The sequence below is a fragment of the Bos javanicus genome, chromosome 1 (assembly GCF_032452875.1).
Source record: "Bos javanicus breed banteng chromosome 1, ARS-OSU_banteng_1.0, whole genome shotgun sequence".
NCBI classification, from domain to species: domain Eukaryota; kingdom Metazoa; phylum Chordata; class Mammalia; order Artiodactyla; family Bovidae; genus Bos; species Bos javanicus.
In genome coordinates, this window is record NC_083868.1 from 95,222,858 (window position 1) to 95,246,532 (window position 23,675).

General features: G+C 40.4%; 1 protein-coding gene across 8 annotated transcripts in view; it reads right to left on the minus strand.

Moving 5' to 3' along the window:
* Nucleotides 1-23,675, minus strand: part of FNDC3B (fibronectin type III domain containing 3B) — a 356,072-nt gene that overhangs the window by 86,360 nt on the left and 246,037 nt on the right. For all 8 annotated transcript variants that reach the window (XM_061415723.1, XM_061415747.1, XM_061415714.1 and 5 more), the window contains 3 exons: nucleotides 19,646-19,704; nucleotides 11,299-11,450; nucleotides 6,324-6,383 (listed from right to left, as the gene is read on the minus strand). In XM_061415723.1, coding sequence (XP_061271707.1) covers nucleotides 6,324-6,383; nucleotides 11,299-11,450; nucleotides 19,646-19,704 — 271 coding nt within the window. The remainder of the gene's footprint in view (nucleotides 1-6,323; nucleotides 6,384-11,298; nucleotides 11,451-19,645; nucleotides 19,705-23,675) is intronic.

Here is a 23,675-nt window from a genome sequence, read left to right on the forward strand (position 1 = left end):
GCTTTATAGGAAATGTGGAAAGAACACCATTAAGCAACACTATAGGGATGCAATCAGCCTAATTCACAATGTGGAAAATTCTACAGACAGAATTTTATTTATTATTTCAACAAATAATTGCAAGAAGAGAAAAAAGGATGGAGGGAAAACCTATAGCTTAAGAAAAATTTAAGAGCTATCAGCCAAACATAATATGCAGACCATGTCTGAATTCCAATTACAACAAATTGAAGAAACAAAACCTTCATTTTTAGGACAGTTGAGGAAATGGGTACAGTCTCTGGACTTTAAAGACATTAAGGAATTTACAATTTTTGTTTGTTGGAAGGAATTTACAATTTTTGTTTGTTGGATGGGCGTAGGGTGTGTGATGATGGTAATGTGGTTCACAGGTGAAAGAGTATGTCTGGACTTTACTTCAAAATAACCGTTGGGGGAGCGGGCTGGTGAAGGCACCAAGGAAATAAAAAGTTGGGTGGTGGGCTTATGAGAGTTCATTAGTCCACTTTGACTACTGAAATCTTCAGAAATAAAAAGTCAAAAATTAAGCCAATGTTGGAAAAAATGGAGATCTCATTTTAAAAAGTGAATCTCTGGCTTCTCTTGAAAAGTGTAAGTTCTAACAACACTGAGCTGCAGAGCTGAATGACAGACACTGAATTATTTTGATTTATTTATTTATGGCTGCGGTGGGTCTGGGTTGCTGTGCATGGGCTTTCTCTAGCTTCAGCCAGTGGGAGCTTCTCTCCAGTTGTGGTACACCAGCTTCTCATTGGGGTGGCTTCTTCTGTTGCTGAACACAGACTCTAGTGCCTGGGTTTCACTGGCTGTGGTACGTAGACTCCAAGGGCTCTAGAACACAGGCCCAGTAGCTGTGGCGCAAGGGCTTAGTTGCCCTGCAGCGTGTGGGACCTTCCCAGACCAAGGATCAAACCCATGTCTCCTGCAATGGCAGGCAGGTTCTTAACCACTGGACCAAAGTCCAAAATGATAAAAAATAAATGAAATTGAGAGCAGCTCCTCTATAGATGGGGCAGGCGCTGTCCAGTTCAGGTCCCTATCACTCCCTACTGTCTACCTGGCACTGAGATGGCTTTTTAGCTGCCTTTTACCCAATCCTCTTTACCCACTTTCATTACCAGAAGACATCTCATGCTGTGGTCAGTAGGCACTTGCTTATGAGTTCAGACTGTACTCGGGGAGACCAAGTCCTAAACATCCACAAGCACATTCAGCACCAGAACTCCACGTGGGTAACAGGGCAGGGGAAAGGAGGGCGGGGACGGGCCTGCCGAGAACCGGCAGACCACAGGTAGTTACATGGGAAGACCTGGACTCAGTCCTAAGTTCATTCTCTGTTTGTAATGAGATTCTTGGAGTCCCAAATCCATACTCAGGCTAGCGAAACACGAATAAAGGAGGCACTGACAGCCAGACTGGGAGGATGACAGCAGAATGAAGGGACCTGATAAAAATCTGAGGTAGGTAAGGAGGCACAGTTGTGTGGGCCGCCAGGAGTTATTCCCCTTGTCTTTACACTCAGAGAATATCACAGTTTGTCTAAATGAGGAGTCAGTGCTCTGCACTGATAAAAATCTGTCTGCAAAGGAAACAAGATCCATTTTATGTGGCATTTTATAAATGCGATGCACACAGGATCTAAAACTTGACATGATTATCTAAGTGTCTTATGATTACATCTATCAATTCAAATGGTTTAATGAATAGATAGCAACTAATTGCAATAATTACCAGCTCCATTTTTACCAGCAACTTTCACAGAAAAGTCTCGGGAAATGGCATTACATTTTCAAGAATGCTGCAGTAATGTTTCTCACATGACGGTGTGTTTTGTCTACTAACGACCATGTGATAGGAGGATCTGTGGAGTTGGACCAAAGTCCTAGGTTAAATATATCAGCAAACAATTCAGTTCTTTAAGCATTTATACTAGCAGAAAGGAGGACACTTTTCTAATTAATCTTGTGCTGGGTTTTTACATTTGCTTCAGTTTAAATACTAAGTGCTTATGAAACAGGTGCTCCAAGAATTTCAGAAATTTGCCTCCAACTTCCTCCGGCACATCTGTAACATACTAGGAGCCACAATTTCTAGTCAATAACACCTATTTCATAACCCTACTCTGAGCTAGTCAAGCCCATATTTTTGGAAACGTTTCATCACATAATTTTTCTGGGAAATGTTATTACATGATATCATCTCTGGGCAACTTCTTTGCCAAATTGTTTATGCCAGTGACTGGAAAACAGCTTCACATTTTGTCATGAAATTGCTATCAATTCCATCACTCACATTTTTGATTATCCTATCATTTATAAAAATATAAATTCTTGACTTCCACAGTAAAATGATGGCTTCAATGTCAGTACTAATTATAAAACTACCAATTAAAAAAGGGATATACTTTTCTTTGTATATGTGTAAATAAATGAATATATAAATGTTTTTGATTATAAAAGTTACAAACTTATGCATAAGTATTATAAAATAGAATGTGGCTTATTTATGTGTATATATGTACTAGATTTTTCTTATTCCTTTTTATTCCTCAACATACACACACACATATACACATACACACACATGGGAAATTTTGCACTGGTGGTGTTATACAATACATAACACAATGCCTTATATGGAAGCACTGAATAAATACACTTTGACAATAACAAATTGACTTCTTTTAAACCAAAATAAGCAATTTGTGTAAGAACTGGGTAATTAAAGTGATGACTTTAATAAAAATAACTCAGGACTTAAAGTGATGACTTTAATAAAAATAACTCAGGACTCAGCACCTAGATTTTTTAAATCAACATAATAGAGGAATTATTGAGGAATTACTTTCCTCAATCACTAGGAGAAAAAAAAAGTGGTTGAATATGTGGAGTAATGACACAAAAATACAAAGCAAAAACTGAGGGAAAAAGACCTTTAAAGCCTGGAATGTCTCAGGATACAATTTTCAACGTGGAATTTGGCGTGGAGGGCATGGCAAGTGCCAGTCTAAACAGCCACAGACACATGATCTATAGCACAGTCTCAAAGATGCCACTGGTCTCTTAATAAATTATTCCCAATAACAGTGAGGTGACGGCAAGTAGAAGTCAAGAGCGACTCTTGCCTGGAGACTGATGCCAAGCCCCACACAGCTCAATGACAGAGCTCCACGACCGAGAGACTGCTACTCTGGAAGTTCAATGTGCTATCCATTGCTCCACTGAGCCATGACAGCCACTTTAAAAAATGGTTGTGTATCTGGCTGATGAACTCAGACAATATTCACTAACAGGAGGGAGGAAAAAGTTGGAAAAGAACTCACAGAGATAACAAGCAACGTGAAGGGGATGGGATCAGAGTAGCAAAATCAGAAGCAACAAAAAAAGGAGCCCCAGGTGAGACGTCGGTACCTGAGAAAGAAACTCGTCACTCTACGGAAGAGTTATCTGGACAGAGATTTCTGTTGGCCCTTGTCAAAATGTTTACTATTAAGAACTGGAAGAGGAATACAGTTGGCTCAGTGCTGCTAAAAGAAGCATCCTTGTTTTCATCATCAGCACGCCACACTTCCTCCAAGGCAACACTCTCTAAATTGGTAATGTACAAATAAATAAAAATGGCAACAAATATAATGGCTCATTTTGCAGCTATATAGTAATGGAATTCTTTTGGAGTTTCTGTTGTGGAAAAGTGAGGAAATGTTTCCACACAGCCTTTGAGGCCTTACAGGTGACTATTAAATTTAAAATTATATTTGAGGCCACCATGTTGATAAAAACTTACAGTTTTGGAACCAAGATTCTGAGAATGTTACTATTACATCATAAAAAGAGATTTTGTTCCTTTTTTCAGCAACAATTATGATACATCTTTATCTCAATAAAATAGTGAGTGGTATGGTCAAACTATACATAGGTTCAAAGAACCTGAATCACGAAGGTCCTTTTTATTTTTAGAACAACTTAGGAACAATAAAACAAAAACAACATCTGCACATGTTACAGGTTTATAATAGATTTGCACATATATATCATTTGCTCTCACGCCATCTTTCTGAGGCTGATATCATTATCCTCATTTTATGAATGAGAAAACATGGTCATTGAAGTTTACATGGCTTGCCTAACCACACACCTACAGTAAGTGACTGAGCCATTAACTCCATATTCGAAGCTCTGTCTACAGTGTCATCAAGCTGCCTCTGAACACAATCCAGGGCAGAGGAAACTGACTCTAAGCAGGGGTTGAGAGTCTTCTCTAGTTTGAAAAATGAAAGGCTGTACAGTATAAGGAAAGAGAAGGAATGGTCCACACAGCCAGATCAAAGTGACTACAATTTGGACTGTATATACTTTTCTTAGTCAAGAATTTTTTAAAATTCTAGAAGAGATTATGACCAAAGAGAGGGAGAATTTTCCATCTCTCTGGCCAATACAGTGCTAGGCCAAATAATAGTTGGTGGTGCCTTAGGCTGTATATGTGTGGTGTCACATATGTGTCAAATATGTCACTAAGGTGGGATCCTTGATGTGTCAGGAGGAAGTCTGGGTCCAAGGCCTGGGAGGTAACCACCTCATGCTTCTATTTCTTTGGGGGATTCCATTAATTACTCCTTTTATCTGCCCAGAAGTTGAAGGTGTTCAAAAGTCATGTAAGAAGAATTCATGTGCAAGTAAACTCTAAAGTTAACCCTTTGTAAGAGGGGTTTAAAAGAAACTAAGGGAAACAAGAGACAGGATAGTAAATAAAGAGCAGACTGTGACATTTAAATCTTTTCAAAAAAGATGTCATCAGCTCATGGATGAGCAGAAAATTAATAAAGTAAACCTTCAGTAAAACAATGGCAGTGAACATTAAAAGACAGAGAAAAAAAGAAACACATGTTAACAATGTCTCATGGAAAACATTTACATGACTCCCTATATGGTGCTGCATTTTCTGTTGTTTTTGTTGTTAAATCCACCATTTGAAAGAATGGTTAAACTATTATCATCTCTGCTTCACAAGTTACACAAATCTTTTTGTTTGTAGATGGTGTGAAAAGTTCAATATGTTTGGGCTAAAGTTAACTGACTCAAAAGGGAAAAGATGGTTGCCATAGAGTTCATCTGAACAGTGCGGTAGCTAAGCAGATTACACTTTATGACTGAATGTAAAAACCATTTATGACTGAATGAAAATACTTTCATGTATTGCTTTAAACACAGCTTTAAACACTTCTGCAGCTAATAAGATATTACTACCTGAACACACCCCAACTTGCCCTACTTTTGTTACCGAGAAAATTTTGGCATGGATTCTCTGTGATTGACCAAAGTTGAAACAGTCAATTCACGGTAGAACAAGACTAGAATTCAAGCCTACTGATAATTAACATAATGCTCTTCCTATTAGGCTATGCCGCCTCTACACCACCACCACAGAACATGTTGTGTGAACTAACCATTGTAAAGTGTAACAAAGGATGCTTGCCATTTTATTACATCATCTTGATATACACATGCACAACTGAAGAAAGGAGAGAGAATTTGCTGTTGTTCACCCGATTAGATAAAATAAGAATTTCTGGATAAATTAAAAATTATACAAAATGAAAGTTTTAATGAAAACTTAAAAGATATTATGGATCACATTCAGATTAAGAAATCTGCCTGTTCACAAATTGATATATCTTTGGATAATCAGATGAGCTCTGATACTTTTCTCTTTGCAGGTTGGTGGTTGGCTGGGTTTCTTCCTAAAATTAGCAGGCCCTGCCTTCCAGAGCAGTCATGGAAGAGATTGAAAAAAAATCACAGAAGAGATTTCAGACTACAAACCAAACTATGTGAGTTGCTTTGGCAAACTGCATTAGCTCTTGTTAGAGATAATTTTCATCTTTGCATTACTAGACTTCAAATTCAAAACCTATTGCCTTTTATGGTCCAAACTTGAAACATGGGAAGGACTTTATTTAGTCATTCGTGCTGAACATATGGTTTGCATGGAAGGTCTATAATGAAATAACTGATAGAAAATATCATACATTAAGCCACATGTTCCAATAGATCTTAGAAGAATATGTGAAATAAAAGTTACTTTATAAAAATAATTTTAAAATTTTGTTCAGGGTATCATCTACTTTTCTATGACCAGAAGCACTTCTGTGGACTACCAATCTTGATGCCAGAAAGTGTAGGGCACTGAGGAATGGCCAATGAGCAAAGGTGCTGAAACTTTTAGCTAGGCAAGTGCTGTTAACCAAATACTTTTAAAAAGGAGCAAACCATTTATTTTAGCAATCCGAGGTCCCCAATACTCACCTCACATGATAATCGGTTGCTGGCCTAAGATCTTTCAGGTTACATTCTAATTCTTCTCCACTGCAAAGAAAAATCACGTATTAGTCAACAATACCAGTTTCAAAAATAAAATAGGTTTTGGATTTGGGTCTCATAGTCATGTACAAACAACAATTCAAGAATTATTATGTCTACTTCCACCATAAATCAGAAATAAACTTTCCTATTTGGCATTATCCTTTTTTCTGGACTAGCAAATTAGATTCCTTTAAATCATGTCATTCAGGATCTGGAAAATGGTAAGGTTAACTTACAAATAAAAATTCCAAAATATCTTATCACTTCTTCAAAGTAATTACATAAAAGTAAAGAAGCAAGCAAACTGAATAGACAGATACACAGATAAATGTGTACATAACAGTACCAACTGTCAACTGAAGGGGACTCTCAGACTCAGCCTGGAGAGAACAACCCCAACCATCTCAACTTCTCAGCTTTCTTTAAGAAATCTAATCTGTTTCCCTCACATATCAATATTAATAAACAGCTCTCTTATAGATACATTCCAATAAATAGTTCTCTTACACAAAATAAAACCACTTATTTGATCAGAAACTGCAAATGAACCTTGACTTAATCATGAGGAAACAACTAACATAAAATATGGAATGTTCCCATTAAATTTTTTTTTAAAGGTAAGAGGGGTGTGTAGGGGCATAACTGTGTTCTTCAAAAATGTCAGTGTCTGCTCAACCACAAATAAGAATGAAATTCTGCCATTTGTAACAACATTGGATGGACCTGGAGGGTATTATGCTTGGTAAAGTAAGTCAGACAAAAATACTGTATGTTATTACTTATATGTGGAATCTAAAAAAATCAAACAAATGAATATAAGGAAACAGAAACAGGCTCACAGATATAGAGAACAAACTAGGGGTTACCAGTGGGGAGAGCAAAGTGGGGAAGGGCAAGACAGGGGCAAGGTAATAAGAAGTACAGACTCCTTTGTATAAAGTAAATAAGCTACAAGGATATCTCGTATAGCACAGGAAACATAGCGAGTACTTCATAATAAGTTAAAATGGAGTATCAGCTATAAAAATTTCTAATCACTATGTAGTATACCTGAAACTAATGTAATACTGTATGCAAACTATATTTCAAAGTAGTAAATAAGTGAGTTAAAAAAAATTAATGGGTTGTTCCTAAACATGATTTAATCACATTGAGGCCAGCAAGCTCCAGTGCTTCCCAGTGTGCTGGAATAGGAAGGACATAGAGCCACCCTGATGAAAACCTCCCACAAATGTTAAAAGGCTGCATCTGATCAAGCTCCAGAGCTAACAATCAATTAATAAGAAATACAGGAAAGGAAGATTAAACTAAATTCAGAGTGGCCAAAAAAAAAGTGATCCACTCTTTGCAGCTGGTCAAGAATTTTAAAAAAGGATGAGAGATACACCTGAAACCAATACTGTAGATCAACTATACATTAATTAAAAAATTTTAAAGTTACATTTTAAAATTAAATATATTTATTTATAAAAATACATTTTAAAATATAAAATGTATTACAGAAAAGAAAAAGGATGAGGACACTATTCTAGATTAAAATGGATTTATGAGAAAACGAAGATCATGGCATCCAGTCCCACCACTTCATGGGAAATAGATGGGGAAACAGTGGAAACAGTGTCAGACTTTATTTTTCTGGGCTCCAAAATCACTACAGATGGTGGCTGCAGCCATGAAATTAAAAGACACTTACTCCTTGGAAGGAAAGTTATGACCAACCTAGATAGCATATTCAAAAGCAGAGACATTACTTTGCCAACAAAGGTTCGTCTAGTCAAGGCTATGGTTTTTCCTGTAGTCATGTATGGATGTGAGAGTTGGACTGTGAAGAAGGCTGAGCGCCAAAGAATTGATGCTTTTGAACTGTGGTGTTGGAGAAGACTCTTGAGAGTCCCTTGGACTGCAAGGAGATCCAACCAGTCCATTCTGAAGGAGATCAGCCCTGGGATTTCTTTGGAAGGAATGATGCTAAAGCTGAAACTCCAATGCTTTGGCCACCTCATGTGAAGAGTTGACTCATTGGAAAAGACTCTGATGCTGGGAGGGATTGGGGTCAGGAAGAGAAGGGGATGACAGAGGATGAGATGGCTGGATGGCATAACTGACTCGATGGACGTGAATCTCAGTGAACTCCAGGAGTTGGTGATGGACAGGGAGGCCTGGCGTGCTGCGATTCATGGGGTCGCAAAGAGTCAGACACGACTGAGCGACGATCTTATCTGATGAGACCTAATAATCCCAAGCAGTAAGTAAACTCCATTTGGATTCCAAGGGGAAGAAATCAATATTAAAACGTATTTTTGAGACAGTTGGGGAAATCTGAACATGGTCTAGGTATTAAATGATGCCAAGCATTATTTTATTGTTAGCTTTTCTAGATGTTAATGAGATTGTGTGTTAGTCAGGGTTGATTCTTTGCGACCCTATGGGGTGTAGCCCACCAGGCTCTTCTGCCCGTGGAATTCTCCAGGAAAGAATACTGGAGTAGGTAGCCATTTCCTTCTCCAGGAGATCTTCCTAACCCAAGGACTGAACCCGGGTCTCCTGCTTTGCAGGCAGATTCTTTATCGTCTGAGCCACCAGAAAATCACTGCAGTTATGTAAAAAATGTCTATGTTTATCTATATTGAACTATGCAGGAATAAATTTGACTTGTTATCTGTGAGCTGCTACCAAATCCTTCAATCATAATAACAATAATAAAGATAAAGGGGACATGAGTCAAACGTGGCAAAATCTTGAAAATTTGTTAAATCTGAGTAATGATTACCTGGAGTTCACTGTATTACTTTTTCTACTTTTCTGTATGTTTGAAATTTAACCATAATTTTAAACATATTTTAAACCTCTTGCCCTGCTAGGTTTAACATTTTTGTTTTTGAAAAAGCATGTATATGTGTCAGTTTTCTTTATTAAAGCAGAAGATTAAAAAAAAAAATTCAGGATAATAGAAGACAATGAAATACGGTAGAAGTGTTCCAAATTAAAGAAGGTTACTGAGACATGACAACTAACCGCTGTATTTGACCCTAGAATGCATCTTGTACCAACCAACAAAATGAGAATGTAGATGATGGACTGGATAAAAATACGGTATTGATGTAAAGGCATGAAGTTGGTAACTGCATTATAGCTATTCAAGAAAATATTTTAGGAGACACACTGCAATATTTGGCAGTAAAGGACCACGATATTTAAAACTAATAGGAAAAAACAGATTTAGAGAGAAAGGCAGGAGAGAAAATCAAATGGTAAAGCAAATAGAGTAAAAAGCTAATAACAGGTGAATCTGAGTAAAAGATATGCACATATTCCTCAATCTCTTTATTTTTGCAACATTTTGTAAATTTGAAAATTATTCAAATAAAAATGCTTTTTAAAAGTTGCAAACTGAAGGCCAGTGTCTACACCTTGCCTACAGTTCTGTTGTTTGACTTGACTTTATCTTTAAAGTTTTTAAAATTTGCTCAATAATTAATAGTGTAAAATTAGGAGCGTTTACAAAACAACTTAGATTTCCAGCATTTCCTTTAAAAAAAAAAATCCAAGGAGTTCACAAATCCAGACCTATAAAGCCTTATGCAATAACCTATTTCAGGTGAGTTGCAGCTGCTGCTTTCTCAAGGAAGACAGAATGTTCCCATTCACTTCATTCCCAAGCTTCCTACTTTCTCACTTATGGGCACCTGGGACTGTAGGTCCTGCCACCAAGAACCATCATGCATTGATAGAATCTGTTTCCTGGCAGGCTGGGGGAAATGGCGCTCTTTATTTTGTTAAGGTCACTACCAATTCTGAGTTTTCAAAACAGTACCCAATAGAGTTAAGGGGATAGGACTACATTCTGAGGACAGTGAAAAAGCACCACAGAGTTCTTTCACAGGGCAGTAACACGGCCTGATTTCTGTTTCTGCAGGGTGGAGGCTGGATGGGAAGACAGCTTGCCAGAGCGGATGCTGGAGGGGCCTGAGAAGACTCTTGCAGGAGTCCAGGAAGAGATGACAGAGCTCTATGGGCAGTCACAGGAGGACAGGGTGACTGAAGAGCTGCCTTCCCTCTCTTCCCCCCTTTTCTTTGTCCAGGAGCCAAATCCCCAGAGCAACTTAATAATAAGGAACGGGGCTGGGGTAGGGGGGGGTCAGTGGGGGGAGGTGGGAATGCAAGGTCTGTAGCAGGGAAACAGGAGAGAAAAGCAGTCTGGCTGGTAGAGGAAGAAGTGGACTTTTGTGACCTCACGACCCTGGGCCCGCGCAGTACTTCCTGGGGCCAGTCATAGAGAGGTCAAACAGACTGCCTCCATTTCCTGCTCTGCAAATCTGAGCAGTACCCAGCAATCACAAAAGAAAAAACACTTGACCCTAAAAAATATTTTATCTCATTTAGAACACAACTATAAATCGTGTGAATGGTTAATATCCGTGAGTTCATAAAGTGGAAGAGGATAATCCCTTATTCTGTGTGCTAATAAACTTCTGACTATTTAAGATAGCCTCCAAATAAAATGGTTCACTACACACTGGAAAACTATCGTAGAGGATAAGAAGTAGGGTGAATACAAAACTACACTGTAGACTAGCAAAAGGTCTGGGCCTAAAAGGTGACCATAGGAGGGCATGATAAATGGCATACTCACTCTTTGCCCTGCCAACATTAATGGAAAATCTTTAGTCCTATGCTGGCAAGCTAACGTAACCAAGTGACACATCTGACCACCACCAAATGGCTCTATACAAGTAATTTCTGATCAGTAATTACTTGAACAAAATTAACTCTTGACATTGTAATTATCACTAATTCTTTAAGAGAACTATTTAAAGGAAAATTTACAAAGCCATTAAATTCTTTTTTTTAATTCTCCTTAAGAATGCCAATTTCACAGTTTAGCAGCTGGAGAAAAACACATGGAAATATACATTACCTGTAAATTATCTTGTATTTTCCATCTCGTCCTTTGTCTGACAAAGCCACCTCATAACTGTAGGGAAAGGAAAGACCACTGTGGGGTCCACACGAAAGTCCAACAGGGGGCGTCCAGGACAACACAACTGTTCTTGCCTGAATATTAGAAACCTGAGGAAGAGAAATAAGAATCACACACGACACTTCTCAGAACATTTTGTGATTATCAGCAGTAGCATAAAAATGGCTCAGATTTAACTCAAAAAAAAATGATTTTAATTTACAAATTCATTTTAATTGCAAAGAAAACCCATCCTATATTGTTTTCTCTTGCCAAGATCCTGATGTCCAAACTGTAACTCCTGAAATGTCTGTCCTTATTATGAAAACTTATGTGCAAGTCTGGTGTAATTCACACATGGTCCTCCAGAAAGTAAAAATAATGTCATGTCTGATAATTTTTCTAAAGGTAAAAAGTTGAACGTGATAAATCTCCATGATAGTACTTTCTGGCAGACTCCAAGGCTTGCTTGATGTCGAATTAGCCTGCAAAGCCAAGATCTTCCAAACCATGTTCCTCAAAGTCCTGCAGGTTCCTGGGAAAACTCTCAGGGTGCGGGAAGATGGGGGGAGGTAGGGCTGGGAGTGGTGGCAAAAATAGAGCCAAGGCCCAGGCTGACAGCTGGCAGAAATAAGTGCAGAAATGTTCCACCTCTCTAGGCTCTGCTTTTATCTTTTGCTTTGGCCTCCACTTAAGACTTCATTTGAAAAAAGGAGTCTGGGACTCTAAACGCCCCAACTTTTTCCCTTGAGCTAGCACTTACACTGTCTCTTGGGCATCCTCAGCAGGACTGAGACCCAGCTGCCCGCAGCCGTAACCTGCTCCTTACAGGTTAACCTGTTACCTTAACAGTTCAGTGGCTTCTCCTCTGCAATTTGATGTTTCATCTCTAACTGTGCTTCCTGGGGAACCTCCCCCCACACACTATTTGCCTTCCAATCTTTGTTTCAGAGCCTGTTTCTGGAGAAACCAAAAATCTAGTGCACAATCTAATTCTTTAAAATAAATCTGTTTTTTAAGGTTCTGATCTTCTAAAGTTCATTTTGTTGCTCTCCAAATAATATATTAAAAATATAAGAATTAAAACATACACTGAAGTTTAATGTCCATACAAGACTTTATAGCCATAGATTGGTAGGCTATGGATGGAGATGTCTAAACTACATTCTTTTCTTCTATTTTTTTGGTCACTATCTGACCTAAATAAAGAGTATTAAAATACAAAATAATATAAAAGCATGAATAATAAATATGGAAATGAATACCAACTTTCCCTTTTCAGTCTATCATTCATTCCATTTTGAGCAGAGCCCTCCACATCATTTCTATTCCAAATAGACATAGCATCATATATGATTTAGTCAAACTCCTACTCATCCTTTAAGACCCTAAGCCTAGGGCTCACTACCCCCAAGTAGCATTCCCTGAAGTACCCTATCGGGTCTCTGTTCTACAGCACCTTGTTGCTATCTCTACCCATTGCTAATCATGTTTATAGCATTTGCCTGCCTTTCTCACTGGACTGTGGGACTCCCTAAGCAGAAGGCCCAAGGCATATTCAACCATGAGTAGTGATTGTTTGGTAAACATTGAATGAAAAATAAAAAAAGAGGAAGACAGCCTGAGTTTCTGATACAGGTAACAAGGAGGATGGCAGGCTAACATTATACACATCTTTTAAATACAGGATGCTTGGGGCTGGTGCACTGGGATGACCCAGAGGGATGGTACGGGGAGGGAGGTGGGAGGGGGGTTCAGGATGGGGAACATGTGTATACCTGTGGCAGATTCAAGGTGATGTATGGCAAAACCAATACAATATTGTAAAGTAATTAACCTCCAATTAAATAAATTTATATTTTAAAAAAATCCCAAAAAGACACTGTTACAGAACTAAACTCTACCCTTCTTGCTTCGACTCCAGACTAAGTAAGAGCTCCTCTTCTGCCTACCGCTGCCCCTTCAGCATGCCATCTCCTCTCACACCCTGAGACTTAGCTCCGGACTTTCCTGTTTTCCTGCCTTTAACATACCTTACTTGGTGAGGGGCTATGGACACAGAGATGATGACGATATGACCTCTGCCTGATGAAGACAGAGAGATGCATGAGGGGGCTCATGGCAGACCCACTGAGCACACAGGGCCCCACAGCAGCTTGAGACCAATTCATGAAAAACTTCTATCCAGTGCTACCTGACCCTCTGCTCAGGATCTGTCGCTGTTTCCTCTGTGCTCCAACCACCTTGAGTGGGCGATGACATGTAACACTCACTTCATGACGCTCTGCTCTGTGTGTTGTTCCCTTGACTGAATTTTAAGGCAGTATTTCTACCACATACACCACTATATTTGCTGAATTACTCACATCATTAATGACTAACCTAGGGATACTGGATACTATATTTGATTCTTAACTTACAAAGAGAGATTTTTGCTATGAGGAGTTCAGTTTATAACTTTAAAGGATGCTGATTAGGTACCGAGAAACATTCAACTGAGATGATAAATAGCCCAATTCCAAGAGCACAGAGGATAGTAACACTGACTCTATGAATGGTGGTGTGAGATAACATCACATCTTAAAATAGCTCAAATGCTAGCACTTTAGACACTGAACACACACACAGAAGTCGCTCAGTCATGTCCAACTCTTTGCGACCCCATGGATTGTAGCCCATCAGGCTCCTCAGTCCATGGGATTTTCCAGGCATGAATACTGGAGTGGGTTGCCATTTCCTTCTCCAGATACTGAACAGGTACCCATAAATTCACATCCCTTTAAACTCTACCGTTTTCACCAGCTATTAAGAATGTAAGCCTAAGAGCTTTTACCACAAGAAGAAAACATTTTTCTTCCTTTATATTGTATCTATATGAGATGATGGATATTAGCTGAACTTATTGTGATAATCATTTAACAATATATGTAAATCAAACAAAAAAAATTACTTTCTTTCCTTTTGTTGTTTAGTCACTCAGTTGTGTCCAACTCTGCAACTCCATGGACTGCAGCCCATCAGGCTCCTCTGTCTGTGGAGTTTTCCCAGTAAGACTACTGGGGTGAGTCCTACTCCAGGGGATCTTCTCAACCCAAGGATCAAACCCATATTTCCTGCATTGCCAGCATTCTTTACCACTGAGCCACGGGGCGAAGCCCTTTAGGACTTGGTTAAACTATTACTTAACTGAACAGTGATGTACAACACCTGAAGTATCAACTAAAAAAACACACCCTTTCCCGAGGTTCCCTTAGCAAGCCTTAGGAAGGCCAACTGTCATCTGAACACAGACCTCTGCATCCTTCCCACTGGCCAGCCTAACGGAAGTACACTTGGAGAACTCAGCATCATTTTCAAAGGTTGGCGGCTTCTGGGAATTCTTCCCTGGATATGAGCAGCCTGCCACCTAGATTACTACCAGACTTGTAAGGCCTAGTCCCTTCTGTGCTCCCCCTGCCCTGCCTTTCACTGAGCCTTTCTGGGTCTCAGGTTTCCTTTCTTCAGGCATTAGAGTCCTGAGAGAAAGAGTGCTTTGTCTCTGTTAGAACTTGGAACTCACTTCCATCCCAGGTTTGATGCCAGGGAATTACACAGTGCCTTTCAGGAGAATGTCATGTAAAGGGGTCATCAGCAGTGGAGGCCTTTACTCCAAGCATCCAGGGAGCTGATAACCTTAATGAGAGATTCAGAACTCTAAGAACTAGGCTGGGTTCAAGTCTACTTTGGAGTGACAGCATTCTTAAACAAGCTTCCCCTTCATTCATTTAGGGTCTCTCTCTCTCTCTGGTGAAACTTTCTCACCTGCAGTGACCACTGAACTGAACTAGGGCATGGCTAATCTGATCATCACAATGACTGTCATGGCAGTGATCCAAAAAAAGAAGTTTAGAAGCCATAAAACTAACTGACTTTATGATGTTTAACTATTCTACCATAAACAGAAGTCAATCTCCTTTGAATGGTGATACAAGTGGTGATTGCCAGTTACAAAATTATTGGACAAGGCCCAATGTGACATTTGTTTCAGCGCTAGAGATATAAAAGAGTCTACTGTGAAGGTTACTATTGTAAGTCTGTATAGAAATTACTTAAACCGCTTTGAAGTATCTCTGAAGGACTCATAAAAACCACTATTTACTTCTCAATGATTACACACTGATTAGAGATCATTTCTGTTATGTATTTATTAAATATAGATGTGAACTTGAGAACAGCTGCTAGCTAAAGGCATATATATATTTATACTCATGTTCACAAATGATAAGATTGCATTATCTTGCAGCTATTTCATATGTAATCCTCAGTGTTCTCTTTCTCCCTTTAACCTCCTATTCATCCTGGTATTTTTATTCTGTGAAAGTTTACTGTCTTAATTTTCAGACTATCTTATATGCAAATGACATTCATTATTTGGATCCAAAACACCACTTACTCTCATAAAGTTACTACACTGTTACTCCCATGTTCAAAAATATTCTGTGTAAGTTAATAGCTTCTAAATTTGGTCTGGTCTTTGGATTTAACTATGCGGGAGGCCTGCTGATCCAATCTAGGGAGTATGTTAAGAAAATATTTCCATAGCAATACTGGCTTCACTTCTAAAGTACCATCACAAAAAATACAAACATAAAGGAAAATTTAAAAGGAAAAGGTCAAAGAGATCATTATTCACAGAAAAAGGATATTCAAATTTAGGGATTTCAGAATCATCTGTTACTATAATTCCTTAAGTGCGAAGACCCTTGAATCTGTCTCCAGATCTATGGCTATTTATCTGTCAACGGATTGTTTCTTGTAGGGACTGTTGTTCTCCTTAGGTCGTTTACTCATGTCTGGAGCCAACAAATCCATTGTTTCTACAAGCTAAACATTAGCGGATGGAAACGATGCAGAACCTCAATTCCTGGTTACATTTATTTACATACTGAAAACGAACTGTCCAGCAGTTCAGGGGAGACTTCATCGAGCATCACCATCAGAGCAGACTAAACCATGTCAGGTTGGAACTGGCTGGGACTGCAGAAGTTAATTCCTAAAACACTTAGAATAGTATCCAGCTTATCTCTCTGGTATAGCAGTGGTTTATGAGTATAGTCCCCAAGACACCTAATTGTTACAGTCTTGGGACAAACACGTAGTATATTTGTACCCTCTTTTATTTAATGATAAGTACTTGGATTTTTATAGTATCTGGGTTTCTGAAGCATAAATGACTTGCTTAATTCAGGGTGCCCAAAGTTCTAGAAAGACGACTAGAATCTACAGGTCCTCGATAATGCTCCTATACCTAAAACAAATCATCTGCAAAACTTTGAAGAAAAATACATGAGTATTATTTGGAAGTGTTACCAGATGCGGCTGCAAGAAAAAAACAAGAACAACAATCCTTTAGACAACTGTGTGCTGAACTTTCTGCAGCTGTTTCTTTTCCTAGAAGGTGAACAGCCCTCCTTCCCACTTCAGCATGTTGCAGAGAGTCTCGCCTTTGCCTAATGATATGCTATAAACTATAGGAAAATACTCCATTCCAAGGACTCTATAAATAGCATATAATTTACTTCTCAGATAATCCAAGGTGGTATTTATTATTCAACCTTCCAAAGATAAGGAAACCTTGGCTCAGGGTCACAAAGACAGCTAATGGCCACGCTGGGCCCCAACTCACAGGACCCCCCACCGCCCCTCCATGCTGCTGCCTCCCACCCTGGCTCCCAGCCGTCCCTACATCCCACCAGGCTGGCTGAGCCTCATCTGAGCTGGCCAGGCTACCAGCATCTGTCTCACCTGGCAGAGCCTCACTACAGCCACTGCAGTCTGCCACACATTTATTTACCAAATATTTGTTAAGGGCTCACACTGTGCCAAGGACAGTGCGAGGTACCAGGGGCACAAAGATGAATAAGACACAACCATGGGCATGAACTTCAGACAGAGGGGAGAGAAGAGGAAGGAAGGGAGAATAATGGTATAAACAATTCATGGGGATCAGAAGGATGGGTGGACTGTCACTCAGCAGAGGTTTATCTGGGGACCAGTGGTGGGTGTGGTGGTCAGAAGAACAACATGCCTCCCTCAAGATGTCTGAATTCTTATCCCTGGGACCTAAAAGGTAAAAAGAGACTCTGCAGAGGTGATTAAGTGAAGGACCTTGAGAGGATGGGACTACCCTGGCTTATCTGAGTGGGCCTGAGGTAATAATAAGTGTCTTTGTAGGTAAAAAAGGGAGGCAGGAAAGTCAGAGTCAGGAGAAGGAAGTATGAGAATGGAATGGGTGTGAGCAAGCAACACGGGCAGCCTCTAGATACTGGAAGGGGAGAGGAAACAGATTTGCCCCAGAGAGGAGTATAGCCCTAGCTGATACCTTGATTTTAGCCAAATGAGACCCACTTGGGACTTTTTGACCTCTCAGATAAGAATCTGATTATAAGTACACTGAACATCATGGCCATTTACACAAAAACCTGTCTACCTTGCTGTAAAACCTGAAAAGATTTTAGCACTTAATAAACACTGAATCGGGGTAAGGACCAATGCATATAAATACTGTTTTTATCTTGCTAGAGCCACATGATCCTCAGAAATAGACTCCATCATCTGCAGTAAAGAAATGACCAGGTATAACTCAAGAAAAACACGGTGTGTGTGTACACGTGACAGAGACCAGAGGAAGCTGTCTGAGTACAACTGGGACATCAACTAAACTGTCACTCTGCCTTCTCACGCTGATTATGACTTCTGAGTCCTAACGTACACATATGCCTGTTTTATGACTCTGCCCTCAAGCCTTCTGTAATCTCTCCCTACACTCGGCCCCATCCACAAAGCTATCATCCATTCCCCTCACTCCCTCGCACGTGTTCTCCCATGGCTATCTCATTGCCCTCTCTCTACAGCACTGATCTACCAGATCCTTTTGACTGCCCACTTACTCGTCTTCCTGGATACCCTGCTTGCGAAACAAATTCCACATGTCTAAGAATGGCACTGAAGACACAAAAAGGACACAGACATGAACTTTTCTAGAGGAACTCATAGACGACTGGGAAAGACACAAAAACAAGGAAACAGAGCACAATATATCACATACACACAGTGAAGCTGAAGAAAGACCAGTGGTACCAAACATCGAGTGGAGCATCCCAGTTGATGGGACAAAAGTCAGGGCAGCCAGCTCAGAGGAAGCAACTCCTGAAAGGAGGCATCTAAGCCTGAAAGCCCAGCTATCCATGACACCTGATATCTAACAGGTTGTCGCGCCTGATGGATTTCTCTAGAATGGCTCTCATGTCTGTCCTCTCCTTGCCACACCTGATGTATCACCCTAACTTTGACTCCCACGGTCTCTCATCAGCACTACAGTAACACATTCCTAACACTTGTCTCGTCTCCTTGGGTCCATCCTCTCTGCTCACTGCACTGCACTTGCCCACTGTTTGATACTCCTTAAAGTACAGTCCTGATTATATAACTTCTTTGCTCGCAAACTCGCAACGGCAACCTGCTCCTTACTGGATTAAGTGCAGACTCCCCAACCCAGCATCAACACCCTGCTCCTCCACAAGTGCCCTATTGTGCCCAGAGTCCGGCACACCTCATGTTTTTAGGTTTAGTCAAACTCAACTATGTGCCCTGAGGCATGTTTGGACCCTTCTGTTAAAAGTCTCAGTATTTGAAACACATGAAGAAGTAAGGTTTTCCAATTCAGCTAGAAAACCCTCCAAAGAACTTTGGCTCTCTAAACTCAGATGAAAGGCTGAATCAACATTTTGAATTTTTCACTTGAATTTCAAAGCATCTGGCAAAATCGAACTGAACTCTCACAATATCACTACTCCCACCAGTTTTTTTTTCCTTGCCATTACAGTTTGGACTTATTTTACTCAGTTCATATTTAAGTATCTTTTGAAATTTACCTGGAAAAATACTTTGAATTACTGAGGTTTTCAAAAAATTATTATTACTACATTTACAAGGGTAAAGGGAAATTACCAAAAGAAAACTTTACTGTAGACCTTGTATGTGTGGGGGGGGGTGGTGGCGGTGGTGGTGTATCCTTGGATGTTGGGATGAATACCTAATTGCATTCAGAATATCTAAATAAAGAAGACATTTTAGTGGATGATGACTAAACAGAAGACTGCTGTTTTATATTTTCATGCTCCATTAATAACAGCTCTATTTCATAGTTTATGAATAATCTGCAATGGGAAGGGGCCCTTTTGCTTACCTACTGTGTGGTAAAAGAAAAGCATGTTTGAAATACTTAAAAGAGCACCATTTATGCTGAGAAATCCAGAAGACATACCTGTGGCTTCTCTATTCCCGAAAGAATGTCTTGCACCCTCTTTACTTCCAGCTCATACTCTGCATGGCAAAAAGAGGGAGAAAAAGAGAAATCAGTTAACACCATTAGAAGTCAGCAAGGTTGTCAACTTCCTTTCCCAAGGCCTTTAGCAAGGGTTATCATTAAGTCAGTTGCCTGTTACCATGAACTTCCGGTACCACAAGCATGATGATAAAAACCAGGAATGGGGATGTCTTTGGGGGTACGGATTTCACTGTGATTGTGCTAACCTGACACTACTATTGGTTTACATATTCACAGAGCTGACTAGATTAACATGGAATTCCACCTAATAATTCAACAGGCAACAGGGAATAGAGAACCCTGAGGAGGAGACAGGGGAGACCAGTGCAGCCAGAAGCTGAGAGCAATAAGGAGATGAGGTTGAACATAGGGGCCAGTTCATGTAGGGCTGTGAGTTCAGATTTTTTAACTCAGTTTTTATTCTAAGTTCAATAAGAAACCACTGGTGTGTTTTAGTGGAGGGACTGACACAATATTATTTTGAGTTTGAAAATATCTGCTTGTCTGCATGAATAATGGATATATGGAAGCTAAGAGTGGGAGCAGAAAGACCAGTCAGCACACTGCTGAACTGGTCCAGGTGAAGGGTGGAACTGGCCGGAGCAGGGGGTGGTAGTAAAGATGCTAAAAACAGGTATGGTTCTAGAGGTACAGGTGCTAAAGGAAAGGGCATGATAGGCAAGGATGAGGGAATGTGAAGAATCAAAGAGAATCCCTAGTTGGGGGCTGGATCAACGGAAAGGATAGTATTTTTAAATAAGATGGGGAGACAGGCAAGTTTTGGGGTAGAGCAAGAATTGTTTTTGAAATGAAAGGGGAGAATTGCTTGGAGGAGCGAGGATGGGGTGGGAAGGATATGTATAAATAGGATAAATGACAGAATTTAAACTTAAGAACCTGTTTTGCTAAAGGAAACATCTGACTTTCACAACCTGCTTGATGGAATCTAATTTTGAGTCTACAGATTAACTTAACTGTTCAACTAGTTTATGAGCTATATACCTAGGGATACATGATTACCAAGACATGTCCTTGACCCCAAGATATTTCAAGTCTAGCGAGGGGTGGGGTTAGGGGTGAGGAATGGAAGCAAATAGGTGATTACAGAGTGACAGGTGTCATGGTAAAGGCTCTCCAAGTGAGAGAAGTTCTAGAAGTTTCCTACGAACCAACATCCAGCTGCATACTACGGGCAAGCAGACATTTGGAGGAGGAGGGAGGAATGGACTAGGGGTGAGAACAGGTTAGTAAGCCCAGCTCTTCACAGACTGTGCATTCACGATGTTCAGGTCTAATTTCAAAGAATCCCATCTCAACCCCTATCCACTTGCCCCAGGTTTCCTCCAGTCATTCTCCTATTCTACCGATTCTCCTGCAGCAGTCATCAAAATCAGACATTAATTCTCCTGTTTAATTGTTCCCTCATTTATTACTTCTTTTCTGCTAAAATAAAAGCTTTAGGAAGGAAGTTAAACTACAGATCTGGAGCAGATATATTTTTTCTGTCAATAATTTGAAAAAGTCAAAGTGTTAGTCACTCAGTTGTGTCCAACTCTTTGCGACCCCACGGACTGTAGCCTGCCAGGCTCCTCTGTCCATGGAATTCTCCAGGCGAGAATACTCGAGTGGGTAGCCATTCCCTTCTCCAGAGGATTTTCCCCACCCCAGGATCGAACCTGCGTCTCTTGCATCTCCTGCTTTGGCAGGCGGATTCTTTACCACTGTGCCACCTGGGAAAGCCCATATATTTCTGTTGATAACCAGACAGTTAAATATTTTAAACCTTGTGGGTCACACAAAGACCTCTGGCACACATTCTTTTTTTCTAGCACTTAAAAATGCCACCCCTAGTTTCACGTGTGGGGGACACTAGAAGAGGCCACAGCATATACTTCAGCTCCAGGCCCCACTGCAGGATACGCTCACAATGCAGCCCAGAGTGCCTCTAATAGATCCTGCAGGGTCAGAGCCCAATGCATACTTGTTGACTCAGTAAATAAACCAAGCCTACATAAAAAATAACAAGAACTTCTAGTTGGCTCCACCTTAAAGGAATCAGTTCTTTTTTTCCCCCCATTGCATTCTGCTTGGCATAACATGTTTACCTTTATTTTGGTGAGAAAAATAAATGGGTTGGTGGCAATATAATATTTTTTAAAATTGTAACTAAAAGAAAATTCACCTTCAAAAGACTGAATGTCCTAAGCTCATTTATGATCATGTATTCGTGTTAAGATATAGACAATGGACTACACCCATAACTCAAAACATATCCTCACGTTTTCTGGGAACTCCTACTGAGTCAACTGTAAATACTGTGTATCTCAGAAGTTAATTGTTAGTAAAAAACACATGAGCACAGCTGCAATAAAGAAACTAGTTCAGTTGTTAAAGACAAAACTTTCTGAATCACTGGTTATTCCAGAGTTTGAAGGACCCTATGATTTCAAACACTCAACAGAGATACAATTCAAACACTAGATACGTTCAAACAGCTAGCTGTTCTGACAGACATTTAAAATGTTTCAGGATAAGAAGCCAAACCTTATTTTTGAGGTAATAAAGCAGGGGTCCCCAACCACCACCAACCTTCCCCGCCCCATGACCTGTTAGCAACCAGACCGCACAGCAGGAAGTGAAGGTGGGCGGGTACATCTCAGATCCCCATCACTCCCATTACTGCCTGAACCACCCTCCACACCCCATCTGTGGAAAAACTAGCTTCCACAAAACCAGTCCCTGGTGCCAAAAAGGTTGGGGACCACTTAATAAAGTTTTAGATGAGAAGAGAGATGATCGCCTATCCAACAAAGAAAGGATTGAAGAGCTCTGCAAAGGAAGAATCCTCTGGACTATGACTAGACATAGGGCATGAAAGAGTGTTTAAAAAAAAAAAAAAATTGAAGACCTCCTACCCCCAGCCAGCTTTCAAACACACACAGGTGAGAGAAAAAGGAAAAATGGGAAAGGAGGTTGAGTTAGAAGGAGGTGTGGGGTGGGCGGGGTGGGGAGAAAGATCTGCTTAAGACTGGGAAAAAAAAATGGGTTTCAGGTAAGAACCAGACATACAAATGAAAGGCTGACTGAGAGAAAAACAACTAAACAACTTCCAGAGAGAGGTCAGGACTCCTCGTGTCTGCCTTATAATAAGGAAAGCTGGCATTTCCTGAGCATGTAGACATGTGCTGGTCGGGCACCATCGCCGTGCTGATCTTTACAACCTCCTTGGCAAGATGGACCTTCTCCACTTCGTTTTACAGCAGGAGGCAGGACTGCAGTCTTTCCTGCACATCACAGTTTTCGCCTTCAGTCTGGAGCACAATACCTGCACTGTGTCTTTGCTGACTGAGGAGTGAGGCTGAGGGACAAACGAGGAGGATTCACTTCCCCAGGAGGACAAGTGAAGTCAGGTAACGTGTCCCAGAGCAAGCTGGAGCCTCTGGCTGCATCATCAGGAATGAGGAGTCCTGAGGGACAGGGTGTGGAGAGGGTAGAGCAGGGGGCTGGGACTGCCGGGTGAGCGCACTGACGTGGATGGGAGAATGGAGCTGGCAGCAGAGACACCCCCACAAGTCCCATGAGAGTGTTTGTGTTTTGGGATTTCTTTCTTAAACTCTGAAAAAGCTGTCGAATGATTAGAGCAAAGGCCTTTGGGGGACAAGCCATGTGAGGAAAGGAAGAATAAGAAAAAGTAGGTCATGGATGGAGCCAAATAAACAAAGGATTCTGCTGCTGCTGCTGCTAAGTCACTTCAGTTGTGTCCGACTCTGTGCAACCCCACAGACGGCAGCCCATCAGGCTCCCCCGTCCCCGGGATTCTTCAGGCAAGAACACTGGAGTGGGTTGTCATTTCCTTCTCCAATGCATGAAAGTGAAAAGTGAAAGTGAAGTCGCTCAGTTGTGTCCGACTCTTTGCGACCCCATGGACTGCAGCCTACCAGGCTCCTCTGTCCATGGGACTTTCCAG